We start from the raw sequence: 22,259 nt of genomic DNA, 5'->3' as shown, positions 1-22,259 counted from the left end.
TTGCATCCTTATCTTATACCCTTTTCAATCCAAGCACAGCGCTCTCGGTCTTCCACTCCTATTGTTCCCTCTTCGCCCTTGTACATATTATACATCACCAGTCTTTCCCTATAACTTACTAACTGCTTTTGTCTTAATTCCGAACATTTTGCACCATTAGACGTTGTTGAACGCTTTTTCCAAGTCGACAAATCTTACGAACGTATCTTGATTATTCTTTAATCTTGCTTCCATTATCAAGTACAACGTCAGAATTGCATCTCTAGCTGCGTTGCTTTTCCTAAAGCCAAACTTATCGTCATCTAACACATCCTCAATTTTCTTTTCCATTCTTCTGTATTCTTGTCAGCAGCTTGGATGGATGAGCTATTAAGCTGACTGTGCGATAATCCTAGCACTTCTGGGCTCTTGCAATCTTGAGATGGCTGTGGAAGATGTTTTTCCGAAAGTCAGGAGGAATATCGCCACACTCATAAATTCTAACACCAACACAAATAGTTCTGATGGAATGTTATTTCCATCGCAGTTATAGTCAGTTTAATATGCTGTACATGTCTGAAAGAAAAGACCTTGTTCATGAACCACTGCTTTACGAAATAATTTGAGATTTACTCTCTGCTATACTACGTATTAGTGAAATATGTAAATATGTGGCGGACCTGGATGCGAACCGTAATTAATGTTCGTCGCAAGAGGATGCTTTAACAACTTCGGCTATCCGAACTCGTTCCCCGGACCGACATATACCTCGATATGTCACATTGTCTGCATCCTTATGCCACAGTCCATTATATTAATCACACGGTGCTCACTATCGTAGTGGGCTATGGCATAAGAATGTAGGAAATGTATCATACGGAGGTCCGCGTCGATGCAGGGGCATGCAAGGGTAGCCGACGCTGTTAAAACGACCGCTCGCCATGAGGCGGAAATCCCGGTTCGAGTACCGTCCTTGTGGCACAGATTTTCATACGTCACTAATAAGTAGTACATCTACGAACGATACAGCTGATTTCGAAAAATTCATAGTCAGCGAATAAATTTCGATTGATATGATTTATGTCACGTATCAGGCATTTAATTTTTATTATTTTTCTTCCTTGTTTCGTCTGACAGTTACTATCTTGTTCTCAAGATGAGTAAATGCTGGTAAATTTTTACCCATTACTTTAATTTGTCAACAAGGACTGAAATGGTCATTTACAACCCACTTAGTAAACCATTCTAGTCTCCAATAATCACTTAGAATTCAGTTCTGGGTTCAGAGCTAAGTAATATTTTTAAAATATAAACATTTTCACCTTTTAATGTTGTCTTTACTTAAACGAAATCACCATAAATGTTCACATATCCACAAATACTATACGAGAATCCTTTCTGTCAACATGTTCAAATACACCACGGGTTTGACGTAGGATTTAATGGTATTATCTGCTGCGTTTCACGAAATTTTAAGGAAAGTGTACCTTCCATTTGGGTTTGTACTTATTTTCTCGCTTATCACTTGCCCTCACGCCACGGAAGTCAGTCGTCGCGTTAATGGTCAAGCAGACTTAGTACCGTATCAAGCTCTGCGGCGTACCAAGAATTATCGAGCCGGTTCGAACGCGAGAATCGTTTGCTGAGCCCTACTTTTAATTCAGTCAGTGACTTACCTTGAAAAAAGGCAAGTCGATTATCAGCCGAAACATAGGAAGATGAAATTTTACTGTCCCAGACGCACGCCCGAAAGATGAGGGCATGTTATATCCACTAGGATAGGTTTAAGAAACATAAAATGGATGGTAAGACACAGTCCTATCACATTCCTCGGTTAATGCCTCCCTTTCATATCTTTTGCCTTGATGACTGCAGTCTGGTACGTATAAAAAAGTTATAGATAATCTTTTTCTCTCTCTAGCGAATCAACCAGAAGGGGAGGAGAAGACGAAACGGAACTTCACGGGTTGGGAGGATGTGTGATGTTATTTCAGTGATTACAAAACGGAGTCAAATTTGTAAAGAACTTGACAGTATGAAATTGATTATCAGTATTACGTTGCACTCCCTCCGGCCTGGATGCATGAACTGATTCGGTTGGGAAGGGTGTCATAAAGCCACGGCATCCTCTCCTTAGGGAAGCTGGCCAACAGCTGTTGTAACTGTTTCTTAATATCATGGATACTGGCGCTGCAACTAAGTTGACGTCAGTCCGAGCTCGTTCCACACTTGTTCTGTCGCTGACAGATCTGGGGAACTTGATGGACACGGGAGTACCTCAACATCACACAGACATCACCGTTTCACTAGACATGGCATGCACCAGGTATGGGAAGGGGAGGTTGGCAGAGCTTATAGGTGACAGCATAGGTGAGGTGGGTGGAATCACTCATGGGAAAATTCCTGCAGTAGTGGATCAGTAGTGGATGTTAGAGCTGCACCTTTTTTAGATTGAAGTCAGCTGATAGGTATTCCTGCTTAAGGGAAGTCTCTCTAACAAAGGAACCATTTTTGACAAAGCTTAGGTTCAAAAAAATTATTCAAATGGCTCTGAGCACTATGGGACTCAACTGCTGAGGTCATTAGTCCCCTATAACTTAGAACTAGTTAAACCTAACTAACCTAAGGACATCACAAACATCCATGCCCGAGGCAGGATTCGAACCTGCGACCGTAGCGGTCTTGCGGTTCCAGACTGCAGCGCCTTTATCCGCACGGCCACTTCGGCCGGCCAAAGCTTAGGTATCCGAGTAAGGAGGGAATTAGTATATTTCATCAAAATATACAAGGTATTAGAGATAAAGTTAGTGAACTGCTTATAGATGTTGACTCTGAAATTATTGGTATATCTGAGCACTTCTTAAATAAGGAGATAATTCAGAGCCTTCCTTTACCAGGATACAGGTTGGCTGGCAGCTTTTCGAGGAGCTCTTTGCGGTGTGGGGTGTGGGGGAGTAGCCATGTATGTGAAAAACGGCATCCCATTTGAGTCAATTGATGTTACAAAGTACTGCATTGAAAAGGTATTTGAATGTTGTGCAGGTGTGGTTCAATTCAACGGAGCTAAACTTCTAACTGTTGTTATTTATGGATCCCCAGACTCCAATTTCACAACATTTTTGCTAAATCTAGAGGAAGTTATTGGTTCACTTTATAGGAAATACAAAAAGTTAGTTATATGTGGTGACTTCAATATTAATTGTATAAGTGATTGTGCAAGGAAGAGGATGCTGCTAGACCTCCTTAATTCATATAATCTTATGCAAACCGTATTCTTTCCAATGAGAGTGCAAGGGAACAGTAGAAGAACCATAGACAACATTTTTGTTCATTCCTCATTACTAGAAGGGCATTCTGTTAGCAAAATGGTGAATGGCCTTTCAAATCATGATGCACAAATTTTAACTCTAAAAGATTTTTGTGCTGCAACACGTGTCAAATGTAGTCATCAGCTGTTTAGGAAAGCTGATCCAGTTGCTGTAGAGACCTTTGTAAACCTTATCAAGGAACAAGAGTGGCAAGATGTTTATAGCGCTGATACAGTAGACGATAAATATAATGCATTTCTCAAGACTTTTCTCGTGCTCTTTGAAAGTTGCTTTCCGTTAGAACGTTCAAAACAGGGTACTAGCACAAACAGGCAGCCTGGGTGGCTGACTAGAGGGATAAGAATATCTTGTAGAACAAAGTGGCAATTATATCAAAACGTTAGAAACAGTCAAAATCTAAATGCAGCAGCCCATTACAAACAGTATTGTAAGATGCTTAAAAATGTTATTAGGAAGGCAAAAAGTATGTGGTACGCAGATAGAATAGCTAAGTCTCAGGATAAAATTAAAACCATATGGTCAGTCGTAAGGGAAGTGGCTGGTTTGCAGAGACAGGTCGAGGATATAGAATCAGTGCGTAGTGGGAATGTCCGTGTTACTGATAAGTCGCATATATGTACAGTATTTAATAATCACTTTCTGAAAATAGCAGGTGAACTAAATAGAAACCTAGTCCCAACAGGGAATCATATAGCGCTCTTAGAAAAAAGTGTTCCGAGACTGTTACCTGAAATGCTCCTCCATGATACTGACAAGAGGGAGATTGAGTTAATAATTAAATCACTAAAGACCAAGAACTCTCATGGATATGACGGGGTATCTAGAAGAATACTGAAGTATTGTTCTATGTATGTTAGCCCAGTACTTAGCCACATCTGTAACTTTTCCTTTAGGAGTGGTTGGTTTCGTGACCGATTAAAGTACTCGGTAGTGAAGTCACTTTATAAAAAGGGAGACACTGATAATGTTGACAATTTGAGACCTACTTCTATGCCATCTGTGTTTGCTAAAGTTATCGAGAAGGTTGTATATATAAGGTTACTGGAGCATTTAAATTCACATAATTTGCTGTCAAATGTTCAGTTTGGTTTTAGAAATGGTTTAACAACTGAAAATGCTATATTCTCTTTTCTCTGTGAAGTTTTGGACGGATTAAATAAAAGGTTGCGAGTGCTGGGTGTTTTCTTTGATTTAACGAAGGCTTTTGACTGTGTTGACCACAAAATATTACTGCAGAAGTTGGACCATTACGGCGTAGGGGGAGAAGCTTACAATTGGTTCGCCTCTTACTTTAAGAACAGAAAGCAGAAGGTAATTCTCCGCAATATTGAGAGTGGTAGTGATGTTTAGTGCCAATGGGGCACTGTTAAGTGGTGGCGTTCCCTAAGGGTCGGTGCTGGGGCCACTGCTGTATCTTATTTATATAAATGATATGCCTTCTAGTATTACAGGTGATTGAAAAATATTTCTGTTTGCTGATGACACCAGCTTGATTGTGAAGGATCTTGTGTGTAATATTGAAACAGTATCAAATAATGTAGTTCATGAAATAAGTTCCTAGCTTGTGACAAATAATTTGATGCTAAATCACAGTAAGACTCAGTTTTTAGAGTTTCTAACTCACAATTCAACAAGAACCGATATTTTGATCAGGCAGAATGGGCATATTATAAGCGAGACGGAACAGTTCAAGTTCCTAGGCGTTCGGATGGATAGTAATCTCTTGTGGAAAGCCCATGTCCAGGATCTTGTTCAGAAACTAAATGCCGCTTTATTTACTGTTAGAACAGTATCTGAAATAAGTGACACTTCAACACGAAAAGTAGTCTACTTCACATATTTTCATACGCTTATGTCGTATGGTATAATTTTTTGGGGTAATTCTTCTGATTCAAAAAGGGTATTTTTGGCTCAAAAACGGGCTGTTCGAGCTATATGTGGTGTAAGTTCGAGAACCTCTTCTCGACCCCTATTCAATAGTATGGGAATTCTGACATTGCCCTCACAGAATATATTTTCTTTAATGTCGTTTGTTGTTAGCAATTTTAGCCTATTGCCAAGAGTTATCAGCTTTCACTCAGTTAATACTAGGCAGAAATCCAATCGGCATGTGGAATGCACGTCCTTGACTGTTGTGCAGAAAGGAGTGCAGTATTCTGCTGCATCCATTTTCAATAAGCTACCACAAGAACTTAAAAATCTTAGCAGTAGCCCAATCTCTTTTAAGTCAATTTAGACTGACTTCAGTTTAGAGGAGTTTCCTCATGGCTCACTCCTTCTACTCTGTCGAGGAGCTCCTAGAAGAGCTAAAAAATTAAGCAAATTTCAGTGTTACATTGTTGATTTTCTTTATTTAGACTTACGACTTGTCACTTGAATATGTTTTTTTATATTTCATTTTATCTGTATCAAATATAGTGTTATAATTTCATGTATTGACTCGTTCCACGACCATGGAGACTTCTCCTTAATTCGGTCCCACGAGACAATAAATAAATAAATAAATAAAACATTTCGTAGAGATAACTGCCATTGGTGGACTAGCATTATAAAATAGCACCTCACTACTGTGACATGAGAGTTAGCACATAAGGACGCAGAATGTCCGTCATGTATCGTATCTATCGTACCTCAGTCACTACAAGCCATCACCTCTATCTACATCTACATCTACATTTATACTCCGCAAGCCACCCAACGGTGTGTGGCGGAGGGTACTTTACGTGCCACTGTCATTACCTCCCTTTCCTGTTCCAGTCGCGTATGGTTCGCGGGAAGAACGACTGTCTGAAAGACTCCGCGCGCGCTCGAATCTCTCTAATTTTACATTCGTGATCTCCTCGGGAGGTATTAGTAGGGGGAAGCAATATATTCGATACCTCATCCAGAAACGCACCCTTTCGAAACCTGGCGAGCAATCTGCACCGCGGTCCAGAGCGCCTCTCTTGCAGAGTCTGCCACTTGAGTTTATTAAACATCTCCGTAACGCTATCACGGTTACCAAATAACCCTGTGACGAAACGCGCCGCTCTTCTTTGGATCTTCTCTATCTCCTCCGTCAAACCGATCTGGTACGGATCCCACACTGATGAGCAATACTCAAGATAGGTCGAACGAGTGTTTTGCAAGCCACCTCCTTTGTTGATGGACTACATTTTCTAAGCACTCTCCCAATGAATCTCAACCTGGTACCCGCCTTACCAACAATTAATTTTATATGATCATTCCACTTCAAATCGTTCCGCACGCATACTCCCAGATATTTTACAGAAGTAACTGCTACCAGTATTTGTTCCGCTATCATATAATCATACAATAAAGGATCCTTCTTTCTATGTATTCGCAATACATTACATTTGTCTATGTTAAGGGACAGTTGCCACTCCCTGCACCAAGTCCCTATCCGCTACAGATCTTCCTGCATTTCTCTACAATTTTCTAATGCTGCAACTTCTCTGTATACTACAGCATCATCCGCGAAAAGCCGCATGGAACTTCCGACACTATCTACTAGGTCATTTATATATATTGTGAAAAGCAATGGTCCCATAACACTCCCCTGTGGCACGCCAGACGTTACTTTAACGTCTGTAGACGTCTCTCCATTGATAACAACATGCTGTGTTCTGTTTGCTAAAAACTCTTCAATCCAGCCACACAGCTGGTCTCATATTCCGTACGCTCTTACTTTGTTTATCAGGCGACAGTGCGGAACTGTATCGAACGCCTTCCGGAAGTCAAGAAAAATAGCATATACCTGGGAGCCTGTATCTAATATTTTCTGGGTTGGTTCAAATGGCTCTGAGCACTATGGGACTCAACTGCTGAGGTCATTAGTCCCCTAGAACTTAGAACTAGTTAAACCTAACTAACCTAAGGACATCACAAACATCCATGCCCGAGGCAGGATTCGAACCTGCGACCGTAGCGGTCTTGCGGTTCCAGACTGCAGCGCCTTTAACCGCACGGCCACTTCGGCCGGCTATTTTCTGGGTCTCATGAACAAATAAAGCGAGTTGGGTCTCGCACGATCGCTGTTTCCGGAATCCATGTTGATTCCTACATAGTAGATTCTGGGTTTCCAAAAACGACATGATACTCGAGCAAAAAAACATGTTCTAAAATTCTACAACAGATCGACGTCAGAGATATAGGTCTATAGTTTTGCGCATCTGCTCGACGACCCTTCTTGAAGACTGGGACTACCTGTGCTCTTTTCCAATCATTTGGAACCCTCCGTTCCTCTAGAGACTTGCGGTACACGGCTGTTAGAAGGGGGGCAAGTTCTTTCGCGTACTCTGTGTAGAATCGAATTGGTATCCCGTCAGGTCTAGTGGACTTTCCTCTATTGAGTGATTCCAGTTGCTTTTCTATTCCTTGGACACTTATTTCGATGTCAGCCATTTTTTCGTTTGTGCGAGGATTTAGAGAAGGAACTGCAGTGCGGCCTTCCTCTGTGAAACAGCTTTGGAAAAAGGTGTTTAGTATTTCAGCTTTACGCGTGTCATCCTCTGTTTCAATGCCATCATCATCCCGGAGTGTCTGGATATGCTGTTTCGAGCCACTTACTGATTTAACGTAAGACCAGAACTTCCTAGGATTTTCTGTTAAGTCGGTACATAGAATTTTACTTTCAAATTCACTGAACGCTTCTCGCATAGCCTTCCTTACGCTAACTTTGACATCGTTTAGCTTCTGTTTGTCTGAGAGGTTTTGGCTGCGTTTAAACTTGGAGTGAAGCTCTCTTTGCTTTCGCAGTAGTTTCCTAACTTTGTTGTTGTACCACGGTGGGTTTTTCCCGTCCCTCACAGTTTTACCCGGCACGTACCTGTCTAAAACGCATTTTACGATTGCCTTGAACTTTTTCCATAAACACTCAACATTGTCACTGTCGGAACAGAAATTTTCGTTTTGATCTGTTAGGTAGTCTGAAATCTGCCTTCTATTACTCTTGCTAAACAGATAAACCTTTCTCCCTTTTTTTATATTCCTATTAACTTCCATATTCAGGGATGCTGCAACGGCCTTATGATCACTGATGCCCTGTTCTGCACTTAAAGAGTCGAAAAGTTCGGGTCTGTTTGTTATCAGTAGGTCCAAGATGTTATCTCCACGAGTCGGTTCTCTGTTTAATTGCTCCAGGTAATTTTCGGATGTGCACTCAGTATAATGTCACTCGATGCTCTGTCCCTACCACCCGTCTAAACATCTGAGTGTCCCAGTCTATATCTGGTAAATTGAAATCTCCACCTAAGACTATAACATGCTGAGAAAATTTATGTGAAATGTATTCCAAATTTTCTCTCAGTTGTTCTGCCACTAATGCTGCTGAGTCGGGAGGTCGGTAAAAGGAGCCAATTATTAACCTAGCTCGGTTGTTGAGTGTAACCTCCAGCCATAATAATTCACAGGAACTATCCACTTCTACTTCACTACAGGATAAACTACTACTAACAGCGACGAACACTCCACCACCGGTTGCATGCAATCTATCCTTTCTAAACACCGTCTGTACCTTTGTAAAACTTTCGGCAGAATTTATCTCTGGCTTAAGCCAGCTTTCTGTACCTATAACGATTTCAGCTTCGGTGCTTTCTATCAGCGCTTGAAGTTCTGGTACTTTACCAACGCAGCTTCGACAGTTGACAATTACAATACCGATTGCTGCTTGGTCCCCGCATGTCCTGACTTTGCCCCGCACCCGTTGAGGCTGTTGCTCTTTCTGTACTTTCCCAAGGCCATCTAACCTAAAAAAACCGCCCAGCCCACGCCACACAACCCCTGCTACCCGTGTAGCCGCTTGTTGCGTGTAGTGGACTCCTGACCTATCCAGCGGAACCCGAAACCCCACCACCCTATGGCGCAAGTCGAGGAATCTGCTGGCCACACGGTCGCAGAACCGTCTCAGCCTCTGATTCAGACCCTCCACTCGGCTCTGTACCAAAGGTCCGCAGTCAGTCCTGTCGACGATGCTGCAGATGGTGAGCTCTGCTTTCATCCCGCTAGCGAGACTGGCAGTCTTCACCAAATCAGATAGCCGCCGGAAGCCAGAGAGGATATCCTCCGATCCATAGCGACACACATCATTGGTGCCGACATGAGCGACCACCTGCAGATGGGTGCACCCTGTACCCTTCATGGCATCCAGAGGACCCTTTCCACATCTGGAATGACTCCCCCCGGTATGCACACGGAGTGCACATTGGTTTTCTTCCCCTCTCTTGCTGCCATTTCCCTAAGGGGCCCCATTACGCGCCTGACGTTGGAGCTCCCAACTACCAGTAAGCCCACCCTCTGCGACCGCCCGGATCTTGCAGACTGAGGGGCAACCTCTGGAACAGGACAAGCAGCCACGTCAGGCCGAAGATCAGTATCAGCCTGAGACAGAGCCTGAAACCGGTTCGTCAGACAAACTGGTGAGGCCTTCCGTTCAGCCCTCCGGAATGTCTTTCGCCCCCTGCCACACCTTGAGACGACCTCCCACTCTACCACAGGTGAGGGATCAGCCTCAATGCGGGCAGTATCCCGGGCAACCACAGTCGTAGTCCGATCGGGGGATGCGTGGGACGAGCTGGCCGTCCCCGACAAACCCCCATCCGGACCCCCACAGTGATGCCCATTGGCAACAGCCTCAAGCTGTGTGACTGAAGCCAACACTACCTGAAGCTGGGAGCGAAGGGATGCCAACTCAGCCTGCATCCGAACACAGCAGTTGCAGTCCCTATCCATGCTAAAAACTGTTTTGCAAAGAACGTCTGAACTAATCTACAGAGAGCGCAAACAAATCGACAAAATTTAAACGGTTATTAAAATACAAGATTGCCTAGTAAATGCAGTAATGCTGCTACTTGCGCACTGCTGACACTGCTCGGCGGCGGAAGGAGACTACGCGAATTTACACTATTCAGGTACTAAAACGCGATGCTACAACTCTCAAATACTATAATAGGCCCGAAATTTATGAATTAAACAATGCAAGTACCAAAAACACGCAAAGAAATTAAGAATTAAACTATGTAACAAATGAGTGAGCTAGGAGTATACGACTTGCTGCTGCAGCTGCTTATCCAACGGCGGCAGGGAGCACACTGACTGTGACCAACCGACACTGGCCGTTCAAAACAAAAACAGAAGACAAACGACTACGCGAATTTACACTATTCGGGTACTAAAACGCGATGCTACAACTCTCAAATACTATAATACGCCCGAAATTTATGAATTAAACAATGCAAGTACCAAAAACACGCAAAGAAATTAAGAATTAAACTATGTAACAAATGAGTGAGCTAGGAGTATACGACTTGCTGCTGCGGCTGCTTATCCAACGGCGCCCATATCATGAAGCCAGGAAACACCGCCGTGCCTCTTCAAAACTGTGGAAGAAATGGACATTCTTCCAGGTCGCCTTCACTCTCGCGACCATCCAGGGTAATGCAGAACTGCGATTCTTCGCTCAACATAATGGGACATAATTTGTGAGCAGTTTGTGAGTGGGAAGGTAATCATTAGTTCGGTTGCTGCCAGTCTTCAACCAGTGTTATAGTGTGACATAGAATCTTGCGGGGAGTAACTGTTTGTTCTCCGATTTCAGACGCATTTGTGAAGGGTTTATAATATACTTGGTGCATCATACGATGATCCTCCCTTGAAATGGTCAGACGAGGTTGTCTCGAACCTTGACAACAAGTATCATGTTCCCATGCAGTCCCACTTTCACATCCAAATGCCTAACAAAGCTGAATACTGTATGATTCGACCAGCTAGCCAAATGGAAATCCACACTATGGCTCGCTTCTAACTTTGTCAGATGCTGATAACGTAGCCTCACACGAGTGGCACCAGATCTGGTTGCAACACTAAACATGAGGAACACTAATGCATTCTGGCGACCGTTCTACCTCTCACACAGAATTGCTGGTGGTGTGTATATGTACACAGTTACATTGACCTCTGGCTACACCTTCTAAGACCTTAATTTTTTTAGTTAGGCTTTGTAACTTGAAAATTTAACTGAATATGTTTCGGTCAGCATTGTCGAAAGAATTTTCTAAATCTGCATATTTTACATGTTTTAGTTTGGCTTTTGAGGCCGTCTTCTAAGGTAAGTCGTACCATTGCCTCACGGCTTTTTTACGTTTCTATGAAACCTAAAATGGTCTTTCTCTAGGCTGGCTTCAACAGTCACTACATTCTAGTGTAGACAGAGTTTTGGTGTAATGAAACTAATCTATTAGTGGATACAGTACCAGGGTGTAACCAACACAAGTACAGACGAAGAGTGACGCACCACTGCAGAATAGTTCCCTTTGCTGTGCCAGAAGCTAGTGTGCATGGTGAAAGTGTTACATGCTTTCAGTTAAGGGGCTCATTTATGAGATTATTACTTTATTTATTTACAAGTCAAGTTCCATAGGACCAAATTGAGGTACAAATCTCCAAGGTCGTGGACCGTGTCAGTACATGAAATTACAACATAAAAGTAATAACAGATGAAAATAAATGTTTATGAACTCGAAAAAAGTCACTCCTTAAGTTTAAGTAAACGAAATCAACAATACAATAAGAATTTTTCAAGGAACTCTTCGACAGAATAGAAGGAGTGATGGTTCAAATGGCTCTGAGCACTATGGGACTTAACATCTTAGGTCATGAGTGCCCTAGAACTTAGAACTACTTAAACCTAACTAACCTAAGGACATCACACACGTCCATGGCCGAGGTAGGATTCAAACCTGCGACCGTAGCGGTCGCGCGGTTCCAGACTGAAGCGCCTAGAACCGCTCGGCTACAACGGCCGGCCAGAAGGAGTGACTCATGGGGAAACTCTTCATTGTCGATTTGAAAGCTCGTGGATTACTGCTAAGATTTTTGAATTCGAGTGGCAGCTTATTGAAAATGGATGCAACAGTATACTGCATACCTTTTTGGACACGAGTTAAGGAAGTCCGATCCAAATGCAGGTTTGATTTCTGCCGAGTATTAACCGAGTGAAAGCTCTTATTCTTGGGAATAAGCTAATATTGTTAACAAGAAACGACAGTGATATATATATATATATATATATATATATATATATATATATATATATATATATATATATATTGAGAGGCCAATGGTAAAATACCAACACTCGTGAACAGGGGTCGACAAGAGTTTCGTGAACTTACACCACTTATTGCCCGAACCGCCCGTTTCTGAGCCAAACATATCCTTTTGGAATGGGAAGAGTTACCCCAAAATATAATACCATACGACATAAACGAATGAAAATAAGCTAAGTAGACCAAATTTCGTGTCGAACGATCACTCACTTCTGATACCGTTCGAATAGTAAAAATGGCAGTATTAAGTTTTTGAACAAGATCCTGAACGTGGGCTTTCCGCGAGAGCTTACTGTCTATCTGAACACCTACAAACTTGAAATGTTCAGTTTCACTAATAATACCCCCGTTCTGTGAAATTAAAACGTGAAGTTTCGCTGAATTGTGTGTTAGAAACTATAAGAACTGAGTCTTACTGTGTTTTAAAAATGATTCAAATGGTTCTGAGCACTACGGGACTTGGCATCTGAGGTCATCAGTCCCCTAGAACTCAGAACTACTGAAACCTAACTAACCTGAAACCTAACACACATCCATGCCCGAGGCAGGATTAGAACCTACGACCGTAGCGGTCGCGCGGTTCCAGAATGAAGTGCCTAGAACCGCTCGGCCACAACAGCCGGCTACTGTGATTTAGCGTTAGTTTATGTTCTACAGGCCGTGGACTTCGCTCATGTACTGTACTATTTTAAACCGAGCCAATGTTGCACAACAAGCTAGTGTTATCAACAAACAGAAATATTTTAAAGTTACCCGTAACACTTCTAAGGTAAGTCGTATCATTGCCTCACGGCTTTTTTACGTTCGTAGGAAACCTAAAACGGTCTTCCTCTCTGTTGGCTTCAACAGTTGCTACATGGCGGATGCCAATTAGATGCATTTCGTCTCCAGAATTCAATCAGAACTACGATATTCAGATGTAGAGATCTCTCGGTCCACAACATTCGGTAGGTATTTTCTACAGTGATAAATTAGTCCACCACAAGAGCTCAACACATTTAATAATTGCCTTAGCAGACGTCGTATGCAACTATCCCATGCATTGAACATTCGTTACCAATATATTTTCGAGTGCATATTCTGTGTCATATTTTGTACGAGAGTGTTTCACTCAGTATTTAACATTTTACCACGGTTACTGCTGTGCACGTAGCTCAAGAGGTACACAACACAATCACAAGAGGCCGCCACTACACAGGCACGTAACTACTCAGACACCTCCCCAGTTCCGAGTGGCTGCCTCCGGATTGTATTTTCCAGCTGGGACTATCTTCTGCTTCCACCATACGTCCATCAAGAGATGCTACTGATTCGTTCACAGTGTCAACATCTCCCAGAGAGAGGGCTAACGACTGTGGACTGTTTCACTTCCACCATGTTAAGGTGTGAATGGAGATCTGTTCACCAACAGACACAAAAGACTCTCCCATTTTTATTGGTTCCTATCGTTCCTGTACTTTGTACAGCTCTGTTCAAAATACAACTTTGCAGTCGGAACTATAGGAAGTGTCTGCATGATAATTCATGCGATAGTGCCCAAATTATAGACTGCCAAGATACAGCAAAGTTATTTAGATTTCATGGTATTAAGTATAGGAATTCATGTACCACAATAAACTGTTACCATGGTTAACAAGAATTGTGATTCACCTCTATTGATACTATTTACTGTTTCTTACAATTGTGCAATTATTAGATTCCACTGGCCTGCTTAACGTCACCTCAGCCCTTTTTCTGTTACGGTGGATGTTTGGACTGAATTCAGTTACAATGCCCCAATATAATCAACTTAGTGATTGCAGATAGACTTTCTATTTGGTTTTTGCATTGATAAGCTTCCACTGCAACATAGTATATGCCCCCGAGCGCAGTTTCGGATTCACATTTTCACCAGTTATTTCGTGTATCCCTTGTGTTACATGTATTTTCCGACCATGGTTCTTACTGTTGATCTGTTGCGGTACTACAATGAGGTGCCGAAAGTCATGGGAGAGCGATATGCCCATGTACCGATGGCAGTCGTACACAAGGTATAAAAGGGCAGTGCATTAGCGGAGCTGTCATTTGAACTCGGGTGATTCGTATAAAGTGATTATGGGCTCACGACGGGAATTAACAGACACTGAACGCCGAATGGTAGTTAGAGCTAGACGCAAGGAACAGTCCTTTGCGGAAATAATTAGGGAATTCAATATTCCGAGATCCACAGAGTCAAGAGCGCGTCGAGAATACCAAATTACAGGTATTACTTGTCACCACGAAGAAAACAGTGGCCGACGGCCTTCACTTAACGCCGCCCGACAGCAGCGGCATTTGCGTGGAGTTGTCACTGGTAATAGGCGAGCAACGCTATGTGAAATAGAAGTCCAGGTGGGACATACGATGAACGTAGCCGTCAGGACAGTACGACGAAATTTGGCGTTGATGGTCCATGGCAGCAGACGACGAATGCCAATGCCTTTGCTAACAGAACGACGTCGCCTGCAGCGCCTCGCCTGGGCTCATCACCATATTAGTTGGATCCTAGACCGCTGGAAATCCATCGACTGGTCGGATGAGTCCCGATTTCAGTTGGTAAGAGCTGGTGATGGGATTCGAGTGTAGCACAGAACCCACTAAGCTATGAATCCAAGTGGTCAACAAGGCACTGTGGAAGCTGGTGGTGGCTCCATAATGGTATGGGCTGTGTTTATGTGGAATTGGCTAGGTCCTCTGGTCCAACTGAGCCGATAGTTGACTGGAAATTGTTACGATCGGCTACTTGAAGACGATCTGCAGCCATTCTTAGGCTTCATGTTCCCCAACAAAGATGTCATGTCACTGTGCCACAGTTGTTCGCGAGTGTTCTGGAGAACGTTCTGGACCTTCCGAGCGAATGACGTGACCACCAATATCCCCCGACATAACTCCCATCGAACATTTATGGGGACTAAGCGAGAGCTTAGTTCGTGCACAAAATCCTGCACCGGCAACACTTTCGCAGATATGGACGGCTGTAGAGTCAGCATGGCTCAATATTTCCGCAACGGTATCCAACGACTTGTTGAGTCGACGCCACGTCGAGTTACTACACTACGCCGGGCAAAAGGAGGTCCGACACGATATCAGCAGGTATCTAACGACTTTCGTGCCCTCAGTGTAATGTACCCTTTTTAATGCATTAGCAGTAAAAGTCATTTCAGTGCGTATCAAAAACATGAGTAACGACTGACATGCCTATGCGTCACAACGCGACAAATATTTTATTCGTCAAGAAGTACAAAATGTTCTTACTTTTCAGAGTATACAGTAGAGCTTGTCTGCTTCAGTGTTTTCATTTTCCTGATACTTTTTTCCATCTCTTGGTAGTGTAAAAGCTCTGAAACAATAGGGTCTTCACTATTGTGCTGTCGTTTTATGTGGGTCATAAGTAGCAACCGTTGTGTATTGTGTATTGAACCGGGGACCTAGAAGCGATGGAGAGACTTCGTCTTGCCGTAGCCCTCAGTGGTTCACAACCCGATAGAAAACCGCCTTAAAAATCATCCACAGACTGGCCGGCACTCCGGACCTCGGCACTAATCCGCCGGGTGGATTCTTGCCGGGGACCGGCACGCCTTCCCGCTGGGAAGCAGCGCGTTAGACCGCGCGGCTAGCCGGGCGGGCTAGGAAACGTTCGTTTGCTATACAAATATGCCAGGAAACATAATACAGGCCCTACATTGTTTGGTGACCTTGAACTACAGAATTTTTAAATTATAAAATTTCGACCTAATAATGTTCAGCAACGTTATTCAAAGTTCATGTTGTTGGACTTTTTACATACATTTATTAAAGGATAAACGATTTGTCCTTTTTTCTAGTGAATTTTAAAAGAAACATGCACTCTACAGGAAGTAGTTATTATGATCAATTAACTATTAACAAGTATCAAATCATCAAAGTTGCAATGTTTAGAGATATTACATTTCGTTGATGTCATTGGAAGCAATGACATATAATACAGTTTCGAGTGACAAACACCAGTAGCATTTTCACATTTGCAGGGAAAAATTTGCAGTTTGCTAGCGATAATCTCTACTTAGCTTTCATTTCCTTATATACATTTTTTACATACATTTGTAAATTTGCGACACCAATTTATTTCATAAATCAAATTTTAAAATTGGTAAATCACATTCCTAGCTTAAATGTTCGTACGCCATAGAAGGCAACTGGAAACAAAGACTGATGAATGCAATTACATTGTAATTAATGAATTTTTATTTTATGTCATTATACATGCGGAACAGTGGCATGACTGTCAGTACTCACCATTATCAAAGAGCTTCTTTTCTTCCATGGCAGCCATCAGCCCCAGGTGTTCGTAGTAGTATCCCAGAATTACGTAAACTGGAAGAATAAATTATTCTTTATTACTTAATGAAGGTCTTATATCAGAATTTGAAGAGTTCTTTGCATAAACTGGAAGAAAGGAAAGTTTAGATTAACGTGCAGCAAAGGCTCAGTTAGATGGTCTCATTTGCAGATGTGATAGCCAAGCACTAGAAATACAGTTTCGTCAAAGAGGTACCAAATACTTCACAGATGTCTGAGGTTATGTGTTTGTCGTTGTCTACTAACTGTCTGTTCTATTCTAACGAAGTCCGGGATTAATACCTTAGTGTACATCGGTACATCATTCCGAGCCACTGATATTATGCTGGTGCATAAGTTCGTAGCGATTTTCCAGTAGCTTAATAAACACAACAGATGCACGTAATAGACAATTTAGTCATCAATTATACATTTTCATTCATTATTTACAACAGTTTTCCAATGATAGCGTAACTTTTAGATTCCGCGGCGGAAGAAATCACGAGGTTTTGAGGCGAAGAACTCGGCGAACCATGTTAGGAGCGCACTTTTATTCGAAAAGGAAGTCCGTTGAAGGTTGCTCGACAGAAAGCGTAAAAGGTGAAAATCTGAGGACGCAAGATCCTGTGAATAAGTTGCATGCGAAATGATTTCTCAATCCAACTACTGTGTGGTGTTTTTTGTCCGTCTAGCAGAGTGTGGGCGGGCTTTGTCTTGGAGTAGCATCACCTCACGCAGTTTTCTGGTCGTTGTTCTAGTAATTCTTCTGCAAGGCGTATAAGTTGTTGACCCAAAAAGTCAGCAGTGATGGTTACATCTGGAGCAAGCAATTCGTAACACACTAGATCCGCGGTTCCAACAGATGCATAACATTGTCTTCTGCATATGCGCGCAAGTCTTTGTACAGGAAGTTGTTGCTCTGTTTAGGGTCAACCATTCTTTTTTCTTTTGTTAACGAAAAGACCCCATGTCTCGTCACTAGTAACGACACACGATACGAATGGTCGGTGTTGTTCACAAGCCAATTGATGACGAACAAGCAAAGATGCACGTACGGCCACACATCGATTTTTGTCGTTTTGGATATGAGCAAGCAGCGGCCACACAACCGATTTTTGAACCTTCCCCATTACATGCAAATGTCGCACGATGGTGGAATGATCACGTTCCGTCATATCTGCCAGTTCTCAAGTACAATGACGTGAATCGCAGTGGGTTAATGCGGTTAAGCGATCTTCATCAAACCCTGAACGTCTTCCTGAACGTGGAGAGTCATTAATGTGAAAACAGTACTCCTTAAAACGAGAATACCATTTTCTTGCTGTGCTCAATTTTCTAAAGACCGCCGGCCGGGGTGGCCGCTCGGTTTTAGGTGCTTCAGTCTGGAACCGCGCGACCGCTACGGTCGCAGGTTCGTATCCTTCCTCGGGCATGGATGTGTGCGATGTCCTTAAGTTAGTTATGTTTAAGTAGTTCTACGTTCTAGGGGACTGATGACCTCAGATGTTAAGTCCCATAGTGCTCAGAGCCATGGGCATGGATGTGTGCGATGTCCTTAAGTTAGTTATGTTTAAGTAGTTCTACGTTCTAGGGGACTGATGACCTCAGATGTTAAGTCCCATAGTGCTCAGAGCCATTTGAACCATTTTCGTTTATTTACTGACAAGTCAGAATTGCATGATGTTGCGGGTGATGGCTGATGCAAAGATTTTTCTAACAATAACTGAACAACTTTGGAGGCAATACGGATCCAGTAAGACTCACTTCACAAGGAGAATTAAAATATCAAAAAAATACTGACTCTAATATTTGCACAGAAGTTCATATATAAACGTGGGACAGATATTAACAATAAATTTGGGTATCCAGCAGGAAGCATTTGTAACGATAAGATTTATTGACAAACATTTTTACTCACACAGCGAACAGCTGTTCGTCTTCCGTTTCGGAGTAAATAAAATTGTTGTTTTTAAATACGTGTAAATAATTATGAAGAATCACTGGTGCTGCCGTAAGTTTAACTACGGGTTTCACGTGAAATATCTGTAACTGTTCACTTATATGTATAACACAGTACAGCAGAAGCGTTCGAACGATGTATGACGTATAACTTCACATTAAGAAAAAATTGTATCCTAAAGTAACATGAAGTGTACTGTGTTTAACGGAAACGTCCAACTTATAAAAAATGTTCCTTTTTCATAAGTAACCCTTTTAATTTTTGGTCTTTTAGAAAGCTTTAAGGATATTTTTGTTTATTATATTGTTTCACATTTTACACCTATGCCGAAGAGGAAAACCCATTTATTATGATTGCGGATTTATTGCAGGAATTTATTTCCTTTGTTAATGAATACCGGTTTTTTCTACCGGTTACTACATCATCTACTGCTTTTCAGTATCTTTTTTTATTTCAACAGAATTGAAACATAACTTCGGCAACATGAGAAGTGTGGGTATCAAGACTAGTGTTATTTTTGCAGTCGTGTCAGATTAGTTACCTTATTCCGTAGTAACATTTTGATAGATGGAACTGAAACAGCGAACAAAGAATTACAAAGACTGAGTTGTGAGATACAGAACACAAACAGGAGTTCAGCAGTGACTTCTGTACTTACAGTATCCAATCAAAAGTAACCGGACACGCATTAATGTACATTAATGAGAGGTGGCTTATGTACTCTCCGTCCTTATGATGGCTTGAACTCTGGTGGGGCCAATGTCAGTGAGGTTTCCGAATGTATGGAGGAATGGCAGCCCTGAGGAAGCAGTGATGTTGGACTCTGGAATCTACAGCGCAGTTCTAGCTCATCCCAAAGGTGTTCCATTGGGTTCAGGTCGGGACTCTGAGCACGCCAGTCCATTTCAGGAATGTTATTTTCCACAAAACACTGCTTCACAAAAGCTGCTTTTTGGCAGGGTGCATTTTCATTCTGATACGGACAATCATCGACTTTGAATTGTTCCTCGAAGTGGTACTCAATGTTGTGAAATGTATTCATATCCTTCCACATTTAGCGTTTTCTTAAGCAAAATAATGGAACCGCATGCTAATCACGAAGAACAACCCCTGAACTGCTAGTAGCACAGTGGAACTCGTGGGCGATTCCATCCGCTGATTTCATGCCATGTTTTAGAAAGGCCTTGTTCGCCACTACATCAGGTCTGCCTGGTCTCGACTTAGCTGGGTTGCTACTTCGCGTTTCCACTACGTATTCACGTTGCCAACAGTCGACATGGGCAACTTTGGGAGAGTTGAAATGCCTCTGGTGGATCTGTTGCTCGGGAGACATTCAGAGACTACTCCACATTAGAAGCCACTGACCTCTCCTGACTGACCCATTCTACTGTTGGTGCTTCTCTGCTGACAAAACAGACGCAGGCGCAGACGCAGCAGCCGGACGAGCTTCCTTAGCTAGGCCCGGAGCAGGCTAAGCACAGTGTGCTGTTCTTGCAGTAGCTGATGGGATCGGGATTTGTGACCTGACATATTGGGGGCCCTAACAGTTGATTTGGGTTTGTCCTGAACCTGCTGGAAAGCGGATCACTCCCGCAGCAGGTCCGGCCAGCGTGTTGTTGGCCAGTGGTGCGGTTGGTGGCCCAGAACCCTGATGAGACTGTTCCGGGATTCACCCGCTTTCTCGTAGAACTTGCGTGCTGCGGATCGGAGGCGGCCCTCAGCAGCAGGATTCCGGCGTCTTCATGTTGTTCTTGCGTGGGGTAAGTACTGGGTAGGGGCAGCGCGTGTTTAGGCACCCTGTTTTGGACCCTTTGCAGGTTGGCTGAGTCAGCTGCATTGCCCCACAACATGGCCGTGCACTCCAGCACTGGGTGTATCAGTGTGAGGTACAGCGTAATTCCGTGGTGAAGAGGCGCCCGCCCTAATCCAATGAATGTGAGGGCCCCACGAGAGGCGCTGGTCCAGCTTGACACCAAGGTAAACTGCAGTCTTGGTCCACAGGATGGGGCCTCCCACAATGGTGAGCGGCGCAAGGGCCCGTGGTATCCGCCTCTTAGTGAAGGTGAACACATGACTCTTGGTGGGGTTAAACTTGAGGCGCCACATAGTGGACCAAGCCCAGATTGCCTCACAGCCCTGTTGCAGACGGCGTTCCATGATGTGAGTGTTCATGCTGTAAGCCAATAGGGGAGTGTCGGCAGCATAGAGAGCTAACTCCGCCCTGTCCACTCGAGGTGCAGCATCGTGTAGGAGTAGTACAGCGAAGGCCCAGAACGGACCCCTGAGGCACCCCAGCTCTGACAGGCCGTACAGTGGACGTCCCTTGGTCGGGCCGCATGTGGAACGAGCGGCCAGAGAGGTATGACTTCAGGAGGAAGACGTGCAACGTTGTTTGTACACAAGGCCTTCATCCCACACGGAGTCAAAGACCTACGAGACATCCAGGAATACCAACCCAAGTTATTCCCTAGTCTCCAGGGCCCTCATTACAGGCCCCACCAGCTGTAACAGCTGATGAGTGGTGGCATGGCCACCCTAAAAACCAAACTGTTCATCTGGGAGGAGATGTTTCTGGTCGACAAGCTAAAGAAGGATGTAGATCCTCTCGACCACTTTCGAGAGGGCTGGTAAGAGACTAATGGGACGGTGACTTGATGGCAACCGTAGGTCCTTATTGAGTTTGCGGACAGCCATTACTTCCACATGCATCCACCCAGAAGGGAAGACCCCTGGAAGTAGGATCTCACTGAAGATATTCGCCAGAAGTTGATGTTCCACTGGTGGTGATGCTACCACTGCCTCCGGACTTTTGGGCATTCAGTGTCTGAAGTTGTGAAGCGACCTGCTCAGTAGAGATCGGGTCGATGACGTCGTCCTCCTTCCTGGCAGCCAGGAAGGTAGGGAGTCGTTCCCCAACATGGTGTGTCCGGATACTTTTGATCAGATAGTGTGTTGCCTTTTACCTTCATAGTTATGTTTTGTCTTTTAGTGTTTCTCAGTAATTACTTGATGTGTTTTAATGTACATATAGGGTGTTCAAAAAATACACAGGAATATTTCAGGATGAGGTTCAGCACATGCACGATATTAGGAAAAGTCATATGAACGTGGGTCTGGGAATGGATATTTATTGAGATATCAGACGTGTACATAGGTTACCGCTTTCATTACTAATGCTAGCTACCAACTCGCCCTAGCGGTCCGGCAGTCCTAAGTGACTACACTGCGTTCTCAAAGGACTGTGGCCAGACTGATTACTGTACTATGTGGCAGGCTGTGCACACTGCTCTGGCACAACCCTATTAACAAGTACACCGCTGCTGCTGTCGTAAGGTGGGTTTCTCCAGATACGGGTAATGCACTGGTGTGATGTTGTACTCGAAGTTATTATTTCAGACAACGGTGTATTCAAATGCAGAATATGCGCCCGTGCATTTCATGTAAGTACCGGTAAATGGCAATGCTGTAGAAGCTCGTCGATTCTATTACGAATAATATCCAGACCGCTGATGTCCTGACAGGAATATATTTCAAGTAGTCCATCACCGCTTA

At 43.3% G+C, this 22,259-nt stretch overlaps 1 protein-coding gene across 1 annotated transcript in view; it reads right to left on the bottom strand.

The window, feature by feature from the left end:
* The window catches only part of LOC124549794 (guanylate cyclase 32E), an 828,442-nt gene that overhangs the window by 391,713 nt on the left and 414,470 nt on the right, over positions 1-22,259 (bottom strand). Inside the window, exon 6 of the mRNA XM_047125268.1 lies at positions 16,706-16,783. Coding sequence (XP_046981224.1) covers positions 16,706-16,783 — 78 coding nt within the window. The remainder of the gene's footprint in view (positions 1-16,705; positions 16,784-22,259) is intronic.

Source organism: Schistocerca americana, chromosome 1, assembly GCF_021461395.2.
Source record: "Schistocerca americana isolate TAMUIC-IGC-003095 chromosome 1, iqSchAmer2.1, whole genome shotgun sequence".
In the NCBI taxonomy this organism is placed as follows: Eukaryota; Metazoa; Arthropoda; class Insecta; order Orthoptera; family Acrididae; genus Schistocerca; species Schistocerca americana.
The sequence above is the reverse complement of the archived record's forward strand: the minus strand, read 5'-3'. Positions and strand labels throughout refer to the sequence as shown.